Below are 19063 nucleotides of genomic sequence, written 5' to 3' on the forward strand. Positions count from 1 at the left end.
AAGTGCAAAAGTGCGGAAATAATCAAAGGTTACACTACACACGAGTCGGATCCAACTGATTCATCTTGTCTATCTGTTTTTACTTTTATTTTAATTTTCAGCATTTTAGTTAATTTTATATTTCTAGTGTAAAAACCTTTTTCTAACTTTTGATTTGATTAGACGTTGAGGATAAACCGGTACTAAAAGCTCTTGTGTCCTTGGAGGACCTCGGTATCTTACCAACACTATACTACGCCCACGATGGGTGCACTTACCCATATGGGTGTTTAGTGTTAGTAAATATCGTGTTTTATAAATTTAAAACTTGGCTAAAAAGTGTAAAAAGGGTTTAAAATAAATACCTAAAATATAACACACTTCACGCACATCAAGTTTTTGGCGCCGTTGCCGGGGATGGTGAAGGATAACAAGGGAAACTTGAACCAGCACCCCATGCACGAAAACAGAGCTTCCCGACAAAATTTCTTCATTACAGCAAGTTCGGCACGGGCCATGTCCGCCCAACACGGCCCCGTGCTGCACAGTCTGCAGAAAATGCACAGTTCAGGTAACTGGACACGGGGCGTGCTCACTGAACACGCCCCCGTGTCCAGGCTTCTGTTTCTTTTTACAAACTTTTGTTACTGGCGATCTGAACACGGGGCCGAGCCCGGACACCACGGGGCCGTGTCCAGACGCCCAGTAACATAAAATTTTTCTTTTTACACCTTTTTACACATTTAATCAACCTAAAATTTTATTTTTGGGTCACATTGAGGACAATGTGTAATTTAAGTGTGGGGGGATGCTAAAACCTTGAATCTTGCAAAGTCCTAATTAACAAGCCTTACACAAAACTCTATTGGTACCGCTAATCACCCCAAATTTTTTCAAAAATTTTTCATTTTTTTTCTTACTTGTCTAGGTTTAATTTGGGAATTTCAAATTCTAAAAAGGTTATATTTTTACAAATTTACAACCGATAGCGTCGTGATAAAAAAAGAATTAACGTAAGAAAATTAGGAAACGGCATGATAAGTTTAGTTAAAATTTGATTATATACTTGATTACATAAAAACTCATTCCCACAAAAGTTAGTTTTGAGCCTTTATTGAGCATACAAATATATATCTTTAAACTAAATGCTCATTTTTCGTTTCTTGTGTGAATAGTCGCTTGGTTCTTACGACTCTAGAACTTGCCACGACGATGCATTACCGGTCCTTACCAACTTAAACTCATGTAAGTAAATGATGGAGGCATTAGGACTAACCTTTTTTATTTCTACACCATTATTTTTCTTTTTTTTTACCACCTATCCAAAATCCCCCTAGTTAACCCCTTTGAGCCTAAACCCTTTCATTTCTTAACCTAAACCAAACGCCCTTTTTACCCACCTAAACGCTTTTTCATTTTAAACCCTTTATTTTAGTAACAAAGCTCGGTTTTTCTTATGACTTATGAAAAAAAATGATGATGAAACCAAAAGGAATTAACAAACAAGTTTATCAAAAATAACTTTGTTTGAAAGAAATGGTTCATCAAAATAAAACAAGTTATGAAAAATAAAAAGTCTTCCAAAAACCGATGCTTTTTACGCCTTTCGCCCTTTTTACTAACCACTAACCCAACCACCCACCTTTAGCCCAAGCCTAACCCTTCACCCCAAAAAGTCCTCTTGATATTTACAAAGGTATATAGTTAAAAAGGAGGAGGATTGATTGCTTGGCAAGCTTAAGGTAGGAGTAAGTTCCACGCCGCTCTCGAGTGATTCACTAAAATACATCTTCGGCCGAGTGTTGAGTGATCCCCCGTGAGGTATGTGAACTTGTATATAAATGGAATTTTAAAAAGGCATGTTATGCCCTAATAAGTAATTTATCTTATGTAATGTTTTTAATAAATCATGACAAATAGGATTGTAAATAAATAAAAATAAAACTTAATAAAGAATCTTGGAAATCCCGACACTCTATGACAAGCCCAAAAACCTTCTCTTCTACCCATTTCATTTGGGAGTGTAAGCCACATTATAAAGAGTTTTTCTTGAGGACAAGCAAAGATTCAAGTGTGGGGGTATTTGATGTGCACAAAATGCAACATATAAATTACATCAATTGTGGCATAAAACTAACCCTTTTTTAGTACTAATGTCGGAAAAAGTGTGTTTTTGTCTTCCTTTTGTATTTTTAGGATTAAAAGGGCTCAAATGAACAAAAGAAGCAAAAAGGTAGCGAAATCTAACATACATACAAGATAAGGAACAAACGTGGCATGCCCGGCCTCCCGACAACATCTTCCCAAGCAAAACAAGAGAACAGAAGGCTAAACACGCCCCGTGCTCAGTGAGCACGGGGGCGTGCCCAAGTATCAGCAGAAAAGACAAAGCTGTAGAAGCTTCTATCACCCACCACGGGGGCGTGCCCACTGGGCACGGGGCCGTGGTCAACTCTAAGATTCGCAGAATCTGAGGAAATCTTGATAGTACAGATACGCTTCTGCACATGGGGTCGTGCCCAGCGGACACGGGGGCGTGGTCAACTAATGCAGATAAACTGCAATTAATGAAGAAAGGGAAGAAGGATGGACACGGGGCCGTGCCTAATGGACACGGCGCCGTGCCCGAGCTACTGTTCAGGCTATAAATAGGGATGCTTGGCTCATTTGCAAACCATCCCTTGGCACACCACCTCTCTCACACTTCACCCACCACCCACCACCATCACAACACCATCATCCACCACCATCATCCATTGTCCATCATAGAGTGTGTGAGTCGTCTCGGGATCCAAGATTGATCATAAGAGTTCTTGACAATCAAAGGCCATGTTTGCCTAAGTCTCTTACATCACTTGGTGAAAACAAGTGTTTAGTGTAATACTTTTTATTTTTAATCTTTTCGCACTTTTTATTTGGTTATGTATGAATGACTTTAATAACTAGTTTCTTATGTTGAAGGTGATTCTTCCTTATCGTTTGTCCGTGGTGTCTTGGCATTATTTTACTGTCTATATAAAATAAAAGATTTTCACCATTCATATCTCCACGGTCTATATGGAAATATGTTGGCTACCTGGTCGGGGGTTAACGGAACGGTTTGGTAAGAGTCTTGCCATTGTTCAGTGTATAGATCCTGCAAAGAACCTGGGTCAAATTTAGTAGGACCTCCTTCAATACCCACCGGTATTGGATGGCGGGGGTCCAAACTCTTTGATCCCCTCATAAGTAAGCTACTATTAAAAACTTTAACCCGGCTATTTAGGACTGTATCCCTGCTAGCTCAGACTAGTTAGCCGATGGTAACGTCACCTTCAAAAGAGGGGCCTACCACAGTATGCATTAATAACTTAATTAATTATCTTTTAATAATCCAATCGTTTAGGATTTCATCCTTGCTGACTCAAACTACTGGGTTGAGGGTAACGTCACCTTCAAAAGAGGGGCCTACTACAATAACTAAGATAATCTATTAAAAAGTGCAAAAGTGCGGAAATAATCAAAGGTTACACTACACACGAGTCGGATCCAACTGATTCATCTTGTCTATCTGTTTTTACTTTTATTTTTATTTTCAGCATTTTAGTTAATTATATTTTTCTAGTTTAAAAACCTTTTTCTAACTTTTGATTTGATTAGACGTTGAGGATAAACCGGTACTAAAAGCTCTTGTGTCCTTGGACGACCTCGGTATCTTACCAACACTATACTACGCCCACGATGGGTGCACTTGCTCATATGTGTGTTTAGTGTTAGTAAATATCGTGTTTTATAAATTTAAAACTTGGCTAAAAAAAGTGTAAAAAGGGCTTAAAATATATACCTAAAATATAACACACTTCACGCACATCATTTACCACTTTTCATAACTTGTATAGGTTGTAAGTTCAAGATTAACACTTTAAAAATATACTTTTACCTTCTTGATAAACTTTATATTTCCAAAAATCATTATTAAGTCTAGATCAAAGTTCATGATACTTCAAGTGTGTAGATCTTGCTAGATCTAAGCATCTTCTTGCTTAGATCATAATTTTGAACATAATCCTGCAAGATCTTTCAATCTAAGATAATCTACACTACACTAACCATCAAGATCAACAAGAAAAACACATAATTATGTTAGATTATCATGTTTATTTTTAGGGTTTCATGTGTTTAGTTAGTGAGCTTCAAGATAAACAAGTTGTACTTCCATGATCTACTAACTTTAAGAAACTTAAAGATGAGTTTTAGAGATCTTACAACTAGCATAAGGCTAAGGATGAACTTATATGAAGAAGATGAAGATAATAAGGAGATCTTGAAGCTCCAAAAAGAGAAGATGTTGGTCCTATTGAACTTCCATGCCTTGAACCACCTTAGATCATCTTCAAAGGGTTGTGTAATGTTTGTATATGGTGTTTAGTGTTGAAGAAAGATTGATGTATGGGTGTGTGGTGTGTGCCATGAGCAAGAGAGAGGAGGAAAGGGTGTTTGGTGTTTTTGAAATGTTAAGAATGAAGGAGGGAAGTAAGATGAAGTGTTTATGAGCCTTTTTTATCTCTTGCAAGTTAACAAGAAGATCTAGGATCCATACTTCACCCACAATCTTCATCACATGCTAGGGAAAGTGTGTGTGAGGCCCTCCATGGCCGAAATTAATAGGGGGGGGGTAGTGTATGGGTTTTTGATTTGAAAATGTAATAGGCACATGTTGAATTCTTACATGAGATACTTAAGTCATGAAGGGTTTACTTGGATAATTAACATGCTAATGATGTTTTAGGGTGCTAATTAATCTTAACTAGTTCACTAGACTAGTTATTGTTATGTTAGGATGTTGAATTTAGCACTAGTTTCGTCATCGGGTCATTACCAGAAGAAATATTTAAGGTGCATGGTAATACCGGTAATAGTATCCTTAACATATATTTGGTATACTCAGGATTGTTTAGGGTAATTAACATTATCTATGGGCTTTGTCATTACCAACAATGCTGAACTTTTGCTGCGAAATGCTGAATTTGTTAGTTTATAATTCGGATTGAACAATTTAGGTGTTTAGACATTTTTCCGGAAAGTTTATATATTGTTACAAATGTTTCCCCTAATTAGGGTTTTTGTATAAACGTTTAACTTAATATAATTCCATATCATCCAGTAGTTGTTTCAGGGAGTTCCGGACTCTCCTGGCATGAATAGTGTATTGTTTACCAACGTATTACGACATAATTGTTTGATTCCGCAACATGACGAAAATGGCAATATAAGTTGTAATATAATGATATGTCCTAAAACTGCTAGACTTTGTATGACTCAATCATTCACAAATCAAGTCTAATACACGCAATTAAATGTAATAATTGTGATTAAGTTGTACGGAATTACCCTGTAATTTTGCCGGTTGTCACATAGGGAGCGCCTAACGACTTTTGCAACCATGCCCATAAGGCATGTTAACACTCTTCAAAATCCTAAAGGACCTAAAAAAATTTTATATCAGTTCCAAATGTTCTTCAATACTCACAATTATAGCTGCGTAGATAAATACAAAATTGAATTAGACAACCATTGAAACATTGGTACCTTTTATTCCATTGTCATGACAGAACAACTTGACTAAAGTAGTCTTTCCACAACCTGCAGGACCTGAAATCACCAACGCTTGCGTGCCATAATCGAGCAGCCTACGCTTCAACTCTTCAAGATGTCAACTGAACCTAATAATATGTTCCGAGACTCCGCATAAACCACGAGTAACACGCACATGACTAGTAACACCTAGAAGTACCTCGGTCAATTTTGTCCTCTAAATCATGAATCCTAACCAAACTCCTCATACTAGTGCTCATCATTATCGCCGACAAATCTACCTTAATAAATTAATTTCTGGTACATATTCCAGAATTTGATCCTTGAGCACTTGACAACAAGCTCATTTCCTTTTTCTAAATTAGATATGAACATTTTTGTCTCGTTTTCGGGCGATCCAACATCCTGCTCAATCTCGAGCTTTCGCTAAACATCGTTCTATAACTTTTATGGTGTGGTGGTGGGGTGGGGTGGGGGTGGGTGTTTAAGATTTGGGTGGTGATGTAGTGGGTTTAATTTTAGGTTATTGGATATTTGTCACTCTATAAATCCTTCTTACAATTAGGAGTCTTTGTAGAATAACTTGACCCATACCCCCTACATACTTGAAAAATATCATATATGCCCATGCAAAACTACAAATATCATATATACCCTTACCAAATAGTTGAAATATCATACATACCTAATTCATTAAACACAATTTAATAAATGACAATTTTACCCTTATTTTTCTAAAACTCTGAAATTTTACATATGACGTTTAACTTCAAATATTATATTTACTCATTTCTAGCTTCACTAATATAGCTTTAATATGATATATGAAGAATACTATTGCTTATGGGAAAAAAATAAAAGAGATGGGTAAAAATAAATTTAAGCTTGAAATGTGATATAAAAATATGAAGTTAAAAGATGAGTATATACGAATACTTGAAGTAGAAAAATAAGGGTAAAATGTTTATTTATTAGATTGTTTTTAATAAACTGGATATAGTTGATATTTTAACGAATTTGTACGAGCATATATGATATTTTTAGTTTTTTGTTAGGTATATATGAAAATTTTCAAGTTTGTAAGGGTATATATGAAATTAATCCTAAAAAAATAATCACACATGGTCTACTCAGCCACTCAAATCATAGTAAAAATGTGATGAACCATAATAAACTCTCAAAGTTTGATCAAATTTTAAAAGATAAGTTTATAACTTTTAGATTTTTGTTAACCTTAATTAAAACTTTTTGATTTTTTTAAGAGTAAAATGCCTGCATAGTCCCTGTGATTTGATGAAATTTCACCTTTAGTCCCCAACTTTTGGAAATTACATCCGTGCTCCCCGTGGTTTGTCAAGTTGTTACTCGAATAGTCCCTAGAGTGGATAGCCATTAGTTTTTGCCGTTAAATCCATGTAAAATTACTAAAACGCCCTTACTCAAGAAAAACAATAATCTTTTTATTTACTAAAATGCCCTGACTCCTTCCCCATCCCACCAACCTCTTCCTTCTTCTCTACCCCACCAGCACCACTGCCCACTCTGACCACCCCCAATCCCCGACCACCCCTTTCACACCACTGTCATTTATTACAATTAGGAGTCTTTGTAGAATAACTTGACCCATACCCCCTACATACTTGAAAAATATCATATATGCCCATGCAAAACTACAAATATCATATATACCCTTACCAAATAGTTGAAATATCATACATACCTAATTCATTAAACACAATTTAATAAATGACAATTTTACCCTTATTTTTCTAAAAATCTGAAATTTTACATATGACGTTTAACTTCAAATATTATATTTACTCATTTCTAGCTTCACTAATATAGCTTTAATATGATATATGAAGAATACTATTGCTTATGGGAAAAAATAAAAGAAATGGGTAAAAATAAATTTAAGCTTGAAATGTGATATAAAAATATGAAGTTAAAAGATGAGTATATACGAATACTTGAAGTAGAAAAATAAGGGTAAAATGTTTATTTATTAGATTGTTTTTAATAAACTGGATATAGTTGATATTTTAACGAATTTGTACGAGCATATATGATATTTTTAGTTTTTTGTTAGGTATATATGAAAATTTTCAAGTTTATAAGGGTATATATGAAATTAATCCTAAAAAAATAATCACACATGGTCTACTCAGCCACTCAAATCATAGTGAAAATGTGATGAACCATAATAAACTCTCAAAGTTTGATCAAATTTTAAAAGATAAGTTTATAACTTTTAGATTTTTGTTAACCTTAATTAAAACTTTTTGATTTTTTTAAGAGTAAAATGCCTGCATAGTCCCTGTGATTTGATGAAATTTCACCTTTAGTCCCCAACTTTTGGAAATTACATCCGTGCTCCCCGTGGTTTGTCAAGTTGTTACTCGAATAGTCCCTAGAGTGGATAGCCATTAGTTTTTGCCGTTAAATCCATGTAAAATTACTAAAACGCCCTTACTCAAGAAAAACAATAATCTTTTTATTTACTAAAATGCCCTCACTCCTTCCCCATCCCACCAACCTCTTCCTTCTTCTCTACCCCACCAGCACCACTGCCCACTCTGACCACCCCCAATCCCCGACCACCCCTTTCACCGCACACACCATCACCACGACCGTGTGTTGCAGAGATATACCATCATCATTGTCTCCTTTAATCACTGCCGACCAACATTACACTGAAACCATGCCAACCACCCTCTTCCTTTAATCATTATAACCCCCTCAATCGGATTCCATGAACCCAAATCTTAACACCACCATCAAAGATCCGTAGCTGGGTTTTATAATAGTCAGGGATCCGGTGTCGATTTTTGGTGGACATCAATGGTGGGTTTCAACAATGGTGGATGCGGTGGGAAAAAATGACCGGAAAAGGAGTTCTGGCAGGCGTCGACATTTTAATGGGCCTTAATGGCGTCGTTCTATCCTGGTAATTTTATCATTAATGAAATTATATTCTATGAACTTAATCAGAGTTTGGTGCAAGGAGATTGAAGACTGTATGTCTGTATGATAGAAATTAAATATGAAGTATTAAATGGAATTATAAAAAGGTAAATCTTTAAGATGATTTGCTGGAATCATTGGCAAATTCATTATATGTCACTGCCACTTTTGTTTTAGTTTTATATTGCCTTTGGCCAAATTTCATATCCATACAAAAATCTTGCACTTTTTTGAATATTATCTATACTATATTATAATGCATGAGGCAAGGGCATTTTAAGATGACGAACAGTTACATAATCTTAACCTTATGTGTTACATGGGGGGCTCTGGGCGATCTTGGGCGATCATGAGCGATTCTGCACAACTCTAGTTTCTTCAATATGTTCCTGATCTTGCATCGATTCTATTAGATACTAGGGTTTGTTAATTGAAGGATCGGCTGAGGGTTTTTACGCTAGAATTGCTGTTCTCTTCTTCTGATCTGATCAATTTATTCACAATCGAATGTGACTATTTCGTTTTTAGGGTTTGCTTTCAAACGTAATTAGGTATTATCGATCAGATTAAGGCGTTTGTTCCGGTGAATCTGTGATACCAGTTGCTGTCCGTATTGCATCATTATTCATTATTAGGGTTTTGGTCGGTGATTGTGACATCATCCAGCAGGTCTGATTCCATTCGTTGATCATTGCTTTGTTTAAATTGGTTTGACTGGTCTGTTCCCATTCAGCAAATCAAGTCCGAGATTTTCCTGCTCTAGGGTTGCGGCTGGTTGAAGGTTAGTCTGTGTTTCTGTGGTGATTGATATGGATGTTCAAAATGCAGACAACTCAAACGTGTTTGCGAGGAAGATCAAGAATATTGATGGAAAACCATTTGAGCCAAGACAAACGTCACAGATGCCCACGGTTTCAGAAGTAGGTAATAAGAAGGTTAGATTCATGTTACCGCTGAATGATACTGATTACGTTCTTGGCTGTTCTGATTCCTCGGACGAGGATTATGCAGTGGTTTTTGATAAGCGAAAGGTATCATTGGTGCTACCACTAAATGATGTCAGTCCTGCTCGTGTTCGAAAGCAGGAACAGGGTGATAATGCTCAAGTCCAACAGCAATTGTATGCTGATGTGGTCCTAAACAAACAGGTTGAGCAGGGAGGTTCTAAGCAGGCTGGTAATCCAAATCAGAATCAAAGTGATGATGAAAAAGCTAGGAAGGCCAATGATGCGGCTAATCAAGTTCCGAAAGTCAATTTTAGAACGCTAAACTCAGATGCCTCATTGGATGGTGTGGATGTAGTGCTACCGATTGATTCTGTTCGCCAGGTTAATAACAGGTTAGCTAACACTCTTTATGGTTATTTCCTGGGGGATAGAATTGCATATCCAGTAGTTGAATATTTTGTTAGAACAAATTGGAAGAAACATGGTCTTCAGAAAACGATGATGAATTCAAATGGGTTCTTTTTCTTCAAGTTTGAAGACAAAAAGGGAATGGACACTGTTCTTGAAGGGGGACCTTGGATGATCCGTAACAAGCCTATGTTTCTCAACATTTGGTCCCCTACAAACACCCTTAAAAACGAAGAGGTTAAAAAGGTTGTAGTTTGGGTGAAATTGCATGATGTTCCTCTAGTGGCGTATTCTAATGATGGGTTAAGTATGCTGGCTTCAAAAATTGGGTCTCCTGTGCGGCTGGATTCGTATACTATTGATATGTGTAATGAGGCTTGGGGACGAAGCAGCTATGCTAGGGCTCTCATTGAAGTTTCGGCGGATCAGAATTTGAAAGGGACTCTGACCATGGCTATTCCTGAATTGGATGGAAACAAATTTGTTACGGAGACTATTCGGGTGGAGTATGAATGGGAACCCCCGAGATGTGCTCACTGCTGTGTGTTTGGGCATGACTCTGAGGGATGCCCTAATCGTATTGGCTCAACATCCAAACCTCCTACTAACAGGCCAAAAGTAGATGAGGATGGTTTCACTGAAGTTAAGGTTAATAAGAGTGCTAAGAAGAGTGGCTTTCAAGTTAATAACCAGAAGCCCAAATTTGAGTATAGACCGGTGGACAGGAAGAAAAAGGCCGTTGCAGCTCAGCAGGTTACTACTTCCCCTAAAATTCAAACTCATAATCCATTTTCTGCTCTTGATTCTGTTGGGGAACATGGTGGTTCAATTCAAGGAAGAAATAAAGAGAGTAGACAGATTCATGAGGAGTCAGATGAGGATGAAGTTGAAGTTGTCTATGATGAAACCAATGAGTCTATGACTTCGGGTACATATCCTTCATCTTCAAGAACAGGGGCAAGCACCTCTTCCACAAAGTTCTCCAATGGATAGATTGGTTTTGTTTCGTCTAAAGGGTCTGCCGTTTTGTGGCAACTTCATATTTGATGATGGAGGATGAAGTTTTTGGTTATGTATTGTTTTTGTCTGCCAGATATCTTTCATGATGTATAGTAGGCTAGGTTGATGTGATGTCATAGGTACTTTTATGTTTGTTGGCTTACATATATGGGGCATGTCCTGTATATGAACTAGTGTGGAACTCATCCTCACTACTTGTACTTATTTGCGGTTGTTTATGATAGAATCACCAGGGTAACCCTTTACCCCAAAAAAAGGGCATTTTAAGATACCCAAAAAATAAGAACTTTTTCATCCCTTTATTTATAGAAATACCCCTAAATGAGGGTAGTTTGGTCTTTTAAACACTATTTATTTTTTAGCCCCTAAACTTATTTATAAACTATATTGTTTAAAAAAAATTCAAAGATAGCATGACGACCTACACATTTTTGTCTATGTTTCGGTAGTTGTCTTGTTCAATTATTACACTTAAATCCCTGAGTTTTAAAAAATTATAGCTAATTAGTTACACTTTTATCTCTCCACAACAAATTTATAATTCGTATTCTTGCTATATCTTATAAATTATAATGTTAAAAAAAATCCAAATGTACCGTGACGACCTACTCATTTTTGTCGACGTTTCGATAGTTAACTTGGTTAGTATTGGCGTGTGGATTAAAATATACAAGTAGATGATGTCTTAGTGTACAAGTGATTAAAGCCCGACATATTTTTAGTTATCATCACAAATAAAATATATATTAAAAGCTAAAAACATTATCATTTTTAAAACTAAATCTATTATTATTAAAAATTTTCTTTATCCTTCAGTCAAACATCAACATAACTCCCTATTTTAAACTTAGTAGTAAAGTTTATAATTATCCGTCATGTTGTACTTCCCCTTCATTTCAAAATTCAAACCAGTTGTTTTTAAATTCGAATCTGTAACGACGATGAAGAGCTGTAACCACCGGTAAAATCTTTCAGTATAATCAATTATTCTGTATGTATTTTGGTCTGTATTGTTACGATTTTGTTACGCCTCTTTGTTGTTTCTAGGGTTTCATTGTCTCTTTTATGAATTTTGAGAATAAGATTGTTAATTCCCGGTTGAACTAAGTTCGATTACTTTATGATGTTAATATGGCTCATTAAACCATTGACGATAGTGGAATATGGATACACAAACTTTTATCTCAATCTTTGCAGCCTTTTGAGTTGCTTCCTTCAGCACTTCAAAATCGATTGTTGCTTGAAAGACATCCCCATGGAAATGTCCAGGTTATTATAGTTATTTTAAAGCTACTTTTAAATTAGAGAAGTAACAGTAGTTTATTTTCTCTATGTGGTTAATCATAGTTGTAGTTGTAGTGAAACTAATCTTAAACCTAATTTACATGATATGTTGTACATTTTCTTTGTTAAAAGGCGGTTGTACAATATTTGGAGTTAAATTTGGTAAGGTTCAGTGTTTACAAAGTAAGGGGCTGTTTGGCAACTTCTGAATGATTAAGTGCTGAACCAGTAAGAGGTCTGAATCATTAAGTGCTGAACCAATAAGAGGTCTGAACCATTAAGAGGCGGCAGTATAATGCTTAACCCTTTATAGGCAAATGTCTGACCAATTTCAGATTAGATGTCATAACCATTCAGACTTAATATAATGCTTAACCATTCAGAGGCAAATGTCTGAACCATTCAGACATGTACTCGCGAAACAAACAGTCTGAACCATTAATTGTTGAACCAGTAAGAGGTCCATTAAGAGGTAAACAAACAGCCCCTAAGTTAGGTAGTAAAAATAAATGTCCTTTTGACATTAGCATGATAATCATACAAAATTTTGAGGCAAGTACCTTTCTGTAGTTTTATTTTATATGCTGCTAATGTGGGATTTTGCACTCAGCCAAACCAGTCAAAGTGACCAATAACGTTTTGGTTTGGGGTACTTTTTGTATCTTATTTTTACTTTTATATAAAGGAATGATGATCTTGAAAACTGAACAAATGTTTGGTGAAGTTGGAGAGAAGTGGCCTGATATTATCCTAGAGGAAGATGGTTCCAAGGTTAGAAAAAATAACCAAATTATCCATTGTTTTTTATTATTATTACAGCACTAAATTAATGCAATGAGCTAATGACCCCATGTCAATTAATAGTCATGTTTGGAGGTTACTAGACGTGGCCTGTTAAAATAATCTCAACCAAAGCTTTTCTCAAAACAAAACGTTAGTTGGTATGTTTTAGAGGTCACAATGCCCGTGTAACTAAAGTAGCCAGTAGTCGTAAATTGCATCCATGCTTTAAGCGTTAGGTTTGTGACCGCAGGAAAGTTGCCAGCTACGTTTTAGAGGTCACAATGCCCGTGTAACTGTTCTTTTTGATAAATTGTTGGGAAATGAAAATGGAAAAGCTTTTTCAAGTCAAGGTGAAGACAATACCGTTTGCCTTTGGTCACTCAAGTCAACTGGAAAGCGTGGTCAACATGCTTTGAAAGCTACAGTTTATGGTCATGAGAAGCCTATGGTATTCATGTCCATTACCAGGTAAAAATTTTTTTTACATATGGAATGCTTTTTACGTACGTACACATTCATGCTTACACATTTAAACACTTTTTTTGTATCCTCGTATCCAGGCACATGAATTCCCTATTAGTGAGCATGTCAAAAGATTCTCAGGTATTGTTAAAAAGTTTAAGAATTGCACTTTATAAGTTATCTAGCACTTTTTTTTGTATAAAAAGTAGGTGAGAGTGTGAGATGCCTCAGTATCATCTTGCGACCGTAATTCCAGCTTTGTGGGCATGACGTCTATCCCCACTACAAGAAAATGAAGCTAATGCAACCCTGATAAAATGTTGCATTAGGTCTTGAAAAGGTTGCATTAGGCCTAACGCAACCTTTTATCAAAAGCTGCATTAGATGAAGTTGCATTAGACCTAATACAACCTTTTTTTTAGATAATGCAATCTTTTTTTAAAGGGTTGCATTTTTTATACAAATGCAACCTTTTATGATGCAACCTTTTTTATATGCTAATGCAACTTTTCTAACAGTAAAATGCAACCTTTGATACAACAAATGCAACCATTGATACACTAAAATGCAACCTTTGTTACATTCAAATGCAACGTTTTTTTAAGATTATACCAACCACAAATGCAACCTTTTTTTACAATCAAATGCAACTCTATAACATCATCGTTTGAAGTACTAAAATTTCTATTAATATGTAATAGCTAGTATCTCAATTACACCAACACAATAATAACATAACTATTATAGATATCTTATAGTGTAATACAACATATGACCAAAGTCACAATTACGGTGTAAGTGAAATAAAGTTGTCAATTACAATGATAAAACATAACGAAAACCTCCATAATTCTTCGCATCGTAGCTTCAAGTTTGCTCATTCCTTGTCCATCTTTATGCATAGCTTCTTTCAAAGTATGCTCTTCAATTTCTTTTTTCATTTTAAGATGTGTTTTTTTTTTCAAATTCAAGGCCCGCTATGAATGATTCCCTAAGTCCACCAGAAAACATGTATGGTTGTGCCGTAAACAAACAAGCTAGCCATCATGCTCCTTGGTCATTACGACTGTAAAAGAATCTTCCATCTTCTGAAGGTTTGTAGTTCTTCATTTGTATGTTCCTACAAAACAGAATTAAGAAATATTAAGAAAAGAGAGAAGGAATCGACCAAAGCACTTCCATCTTTAGGATATTGTCTAGGTAAATACATCTAATCTCTAACATTCCACAAGTCCCACGTATCCTAAAGTTTATAGTAATATTTAACACAAAAAAAAACAGTTGTGTATTCTTTTATTTTTCTTCTATCCAATAAAGGTCAAATGGGTCCAAAGATGAATGTGTTTTCTACTGGTGATGATATAACAATAGATTTGGCCAATGCAAATCAATTCAAACAAAATTAAAAAGCATATTCAGTTTGAACTGGTATAAATAAACAAAACAACATAGTCGCATCTTTTCACATAAACACAAAATCACATATTTTAATCAGTTGAACATATTTATTTTCTTTTATACTGACCTGGGCTAGTTAAAGATGGGTTGAAGCACCGATTGAACCACCACCAACATGCGATTAAACAGCTTCTCATAATTGAAACACTTCTAATCACTAATTCAAATAATTCATGATTATATATGAATAAATATGTTACAGGGATAAAATAACCACTTTTTATTCCTCAAAGTGTCAATAACAACATTTTTATTCAGTATAAAGAGAGCATAGTGCAGCTAAGTGTAAAATAAATAATAATTTAAAATTTTAATTATGTCTAATCTATTTAAAGGTAAAAATTTCATTATTTGTAATATAAATTGTTTATATATTATAAATCAACATTTTTAACAGAAATCATCGAAAGCTTGGATTAACTCGTTTAACCCATTTTTTAAAACGTGTGAAAGGGTAGGCGGGTGGTGAGTGATAACCAAGTTGTAAACATGCTAATCAAGTTGGTGAGTTGTAAAAAATGGAATAAGCGGGCTATAAAATCAAACCTAAGAATAGAGATGTTGAAGTATAGATATGCATGACGATGGTGGTGATGCATGAAGATGATAGTTGGGTAATATGATCAGCAGAGGCCTCTCAACCATTTTGGGGGCTAAAGTAAAGTAAGAAATCAGGGCCACTTCTATTTGGGATGGAAGTTATTAGTAACGAGCTAATCACTTTTTAAACTATAGGGGTTTCTTTTCTGGGCAAATGAAGAACCAAAATGAAGTTTAATACATGATTTTGTTATTTAGCAACTATACAAGTCAAAACAATCTGAGCAACAAGGATATAAAAAAGAAAATGCAGATTAAATAACACATTTTATATGTACAAGATTATTCATGATGGCAGATACACGGCAAGTACAAGACTATCATTTATAAATTTCTTCAATGTATTCAAATGAACCTAATAATTTGTTCAAAAAAGAAAGTTAACTTGTTTCTCTATAAGCTCACCATAAAATACATAATCTGAAAAAAATAATAAATATCAACAGTTACCACAAGAAGTGAATACAAAAAACTTAAGGCCATAAGTCTAAATGTTTGTAATATGTAAATTAATAAACAAAAACAATAATCATTTCATATGTTTGTAAACATCAACCTTGAAGGTAGATCAAAATGTACCAGAATACATATTACAAGTTTGAGTTGGGAAATTTAAAGGACAAGGTTTTTAATGCTCAAAATCAACATATGAAAACGCATTTCATCATTTCTTCAAACACCTTACCTACAATGATAAACTGGTCGCTACTCTCTAACGAGCTCTAACAACAAGAACCATTATAATTCCTAGATTATAACATAAACAAATAAAAGCATTTAAAGGGGAGAAAAAATATGCAAGCTAACAAGTCCCGGTGATAGGCAATTCATCAAACAATTGGTGAGCATGTTGGTAAACAATTAATTTCTCTACAACATACGGATAAAAAGAAGTAAAGAACAATGAAATGAATAGAAAATAAAGACTTACCGGATCGCAAGTGGTAAGCATACCTTATAACGGCCTACATCGTTGCTGCCTTACCATTTTTTAACTTTAATTTTGGTCGAATTTGGTGCGAAGAAGGGATAGTCGACTGGAAACAGAGAAGAATGAGGGATGATAACATATATTGAAAAAGATGTATATGGCAGAGGAAGAAGGGGCGATCGAACATTCGCCCTCAAAGTAACCGATCTAGGGTTTCATCAAAAAAAAAAAAAAAAAACGAGGGGAGTGGTTGAAGTCTGGAAGGGAAATTAAATTGGGGGAACATATAATAAAGGGGTGGGATTATCAAAAAATTTGGGTCAGCTCAAGTAAAATTCAAAACTTCGGGTAAAAGTATTTAACTTCTTTGTAGAAAATAATTGTAAGGTATAAAACAAAAATAAAATGAGATTTGAATTATACTATAAAATAAAGCCGTTTAGCATTTGTAAAATAGAAATATATATTTATATATTATGACAACAATTATTTTAGAGAATTACAAGTTCATCTACAAGTAAGAAAATGTAGATTTTTTTTTCAAGTTACAAGTGTCCAGTATTTTTAAGTAAAATATATATGGGTATGAAATTAATTGACTTTTTAGCCGAATGCTTCTACGTTTACATCTATTCCAAAATATACATGCGCTCGAGTCTTGCTGATCATTAAAAGTCACTATTTTTTAGTATCAGTAACTTCCTTTGTTTTCTAGTTTTAGATACTTCTACGTTAATCCTACCACTTATTATATTTTATTATAAAAATATATTATATAAATATATATCATGAAAACAGTAATGAAAGTTTTTTACTCTTTATATATAAATTAAAAGTTTTTGTATTTTTTTTGTACGCAACCTTTTAAAATAAGAGTCGCATTTATGTTGTAACAATGTAACCTTTCTAACAAAAGTTGCAATCACTAGTAAAATTCGCAACTTTTAAAATAAAGGTTGCAATTTCAATAAAACTTTGCAACTTTTTTACAGAAAAGTTGCGTTAGATCTTCTAATGCAACCTTTAAGTTGAACAAAGTTGCGTTAGAGTCAAATGCAACACAATTGAAAAGGGTTGCATCAAAAAGGTTGCATTAGCTTCATTTTCTAGTAGTGCCCTAGCGTGCCAGTTGTCATGAAGTGCCACGATTCATTACTCTGCAACCATTCAATTAAGATATTTTCCATACACTGCAACCATCCCATGAAATTAGCAATTTTCAGGCGTAATTATCGAAGTTAAATACTTATATTATCGATCATTACAACTCCATGATGCTATTGATTGTGGTCGCAAGATGAAAGCTCTGTGTAACAGGTCAAATGGAGTTTGGTTGAAACCATGATACATTTTTCTTCATTTATATTTTTTACAATAACATTATTATTACAGATGTTGATTGCCCCATTTGGGTGACATCTAACTTGACTAAAAGGAAGGTTGGGTTGCAACTGTAAGTACTTTATGACTTCTACAAAGTCTAACGATTGGAGCTTGCTAGAAATTTTCAGTTCCCTTTTCTTAGGTAATTTTACTATATTTCATTATATTATCCATCATTGTTTAATCGAGGGCATTATTAGAAATTCAAACTCCTGTAGCCTCCACGATCTTTACTTGTGAGTATGAAGGAGTAAATAAGCGAAGCACCACAGATGGAACCCGTCACAGCATACAATTTACAACCTATTAGGCTCATTGTACAAGTTCCCAAGGCATAACTTAGTGGAGCCAGAGAACACAAATAAAAGCTATATGAATTCTTAAATATTGGAGAGTGTCGCGGCCCCCGACCCACCCTAGACGGAGCCGGGGCCCGCGATGCAGATTTCAGTGTGGTACCCGTGGTATTTAATTTATGCGACAGCGGAAGTCTTTTTACAACAAGATCTTTTCACCGGAAAATGCTCGTTTAATATATTACACAAAGTTTAAGGGATAAATCCCATAATTTACAATAAGTTGATTTCACATAGAAATCTTTATTTTCCAAAACATGTTTTATTCATTTATTTACACTGAGCCACTTCTTTGAGCTTGTAGTGCTTTACTGCACTTTTCCTGGATCACACAGATCACCTGAAACATGTTTGAAAAAGGTTTTGTCAGCAGGGAAATACTGAGTGAATCATTCCATTTTCTAAAACGACCCGTTAGTTATAAATCACAGTATTAAGAGCGATTACAATGTTTCTATCAACCAATTATCAAGAATAGGTATTTGTCACTCGACCGGATCTGTGACTGTGGTCATACCACTATTGGGTCCCGTTGCCCCAAATAGTGACGGTTAACTCACACAGAGTAATAATCACTCACATAGAGTAATATTCACTCACATAGAGTGATAATAATAGTAATGTGCACAATACCCCACATACCAGCTGTAATTTGGTGATTACAAAGACTTAATCCCTGTAATTATAACCTTGAAAATAATTTGAGGTATTGTAATACTTACTCACAAACGGTGAGAAAACAATTTAAAAAGAAGAATGACTCACATTGCAGATTAACGAGCAATTAGATAATGCCTACTGATTAGCCTTGATTAAACCTAATTTAACATAATGCACACACACAGGTTAGTAACTAATACAGCAATTACGTCAATTCACGAGATTAAACCTTCACAACGATTAATCAGTGCGAT

At 34.9% G+C, this 19063-nt stretch overlaps 1 protein-coding gene and 1 long non-coding RNA gene across 3 annotated transcripts; one reads left to right on the forward strand and one right to left on the reverse strand.

Moving 5' to 3' along the window:
- The first annotated feature begins 11769 nt into the window (after nt 1–11769).
- Nucleotides 11770–18020, forward strand: LOC118480558. Of its 2 annotated transcripts, none has more exons than XM_035975568.1 (5): nt 11770–11853; nt 12862–12947; nt 13210–13427; nt 13520–13562; nt 17803–18020. In XM_035975568.1, the coding sequence occupies exons 2-5, from the start codon at nt 12864–12866 to the stop codon at nt 17824–17826; spliced, it is 369 nt and encodes a 122-aa protein (XP_035831461.1). In that variant the 5' UTR covers nt 11770–11853; nt 12862–12863; the 3' UTR covers nt 17827–18020. The 2 variants fall into 2 exon arrangements, with proteins under 2 accessions (XP_035831461.1, XP_035831460.1); XM_035975567.1 differs by having other exon boundaries at nt 11782–12161.
- Nucleotides 14135–16665, reverse strand: LOC110868050. The gene is made up of 2 exons (XR_002552138.2): nt 16411–16665; nt 14135–14541 (listed from the first exon to the last, which is right to left on the reverse strand). It is a non-coding gene; the product is annotated as an uncharacterized LOC110868050 (long non-coding RNA).
- Nucleotides 18021–19063: the final 1043 nt, after the last annotated feature.

This window comes from Helianthus annuus, chromosome 7, assembly GCF_002127325.2.
Source record: "Helianthus annuus cultivar XRQ/B chromosome 7, HanXRQr2.0-SUNRISE, whole genome shotgun sequence".
Lineage (NCBI taxonomy): Eukaryota > Viridiplantae > Streptophyta > Magnoliopsida > Asterales > Asteraceae > Helianthus > Helianthus annuus.

Excerpts from the sequence above, each read along its gene's own strand:
- LOC118480558 (XM_035975568.1), top strand. The coding sequence starts at position 12,864 with ATGATGATCTTGAAAACTGAACAAATGTTTGGTGAAGTTGGAGAGAAG. Across the intron at positions 13,428-13,519 it reads GTATTCATGTCCATTACCAG|GCACATGAATTCCCTATTAG; the intron begins GTAAAAATTTTT and ends CCTCGTATCCAG. Across the intron at positions 13,563-17,802 it reads GCATGTCAAAAGATTCTCAG|ATGTTGATTGCCCCATTTGG; the intron begins GTATTGTTAAAA and ends TTATTATTACAG.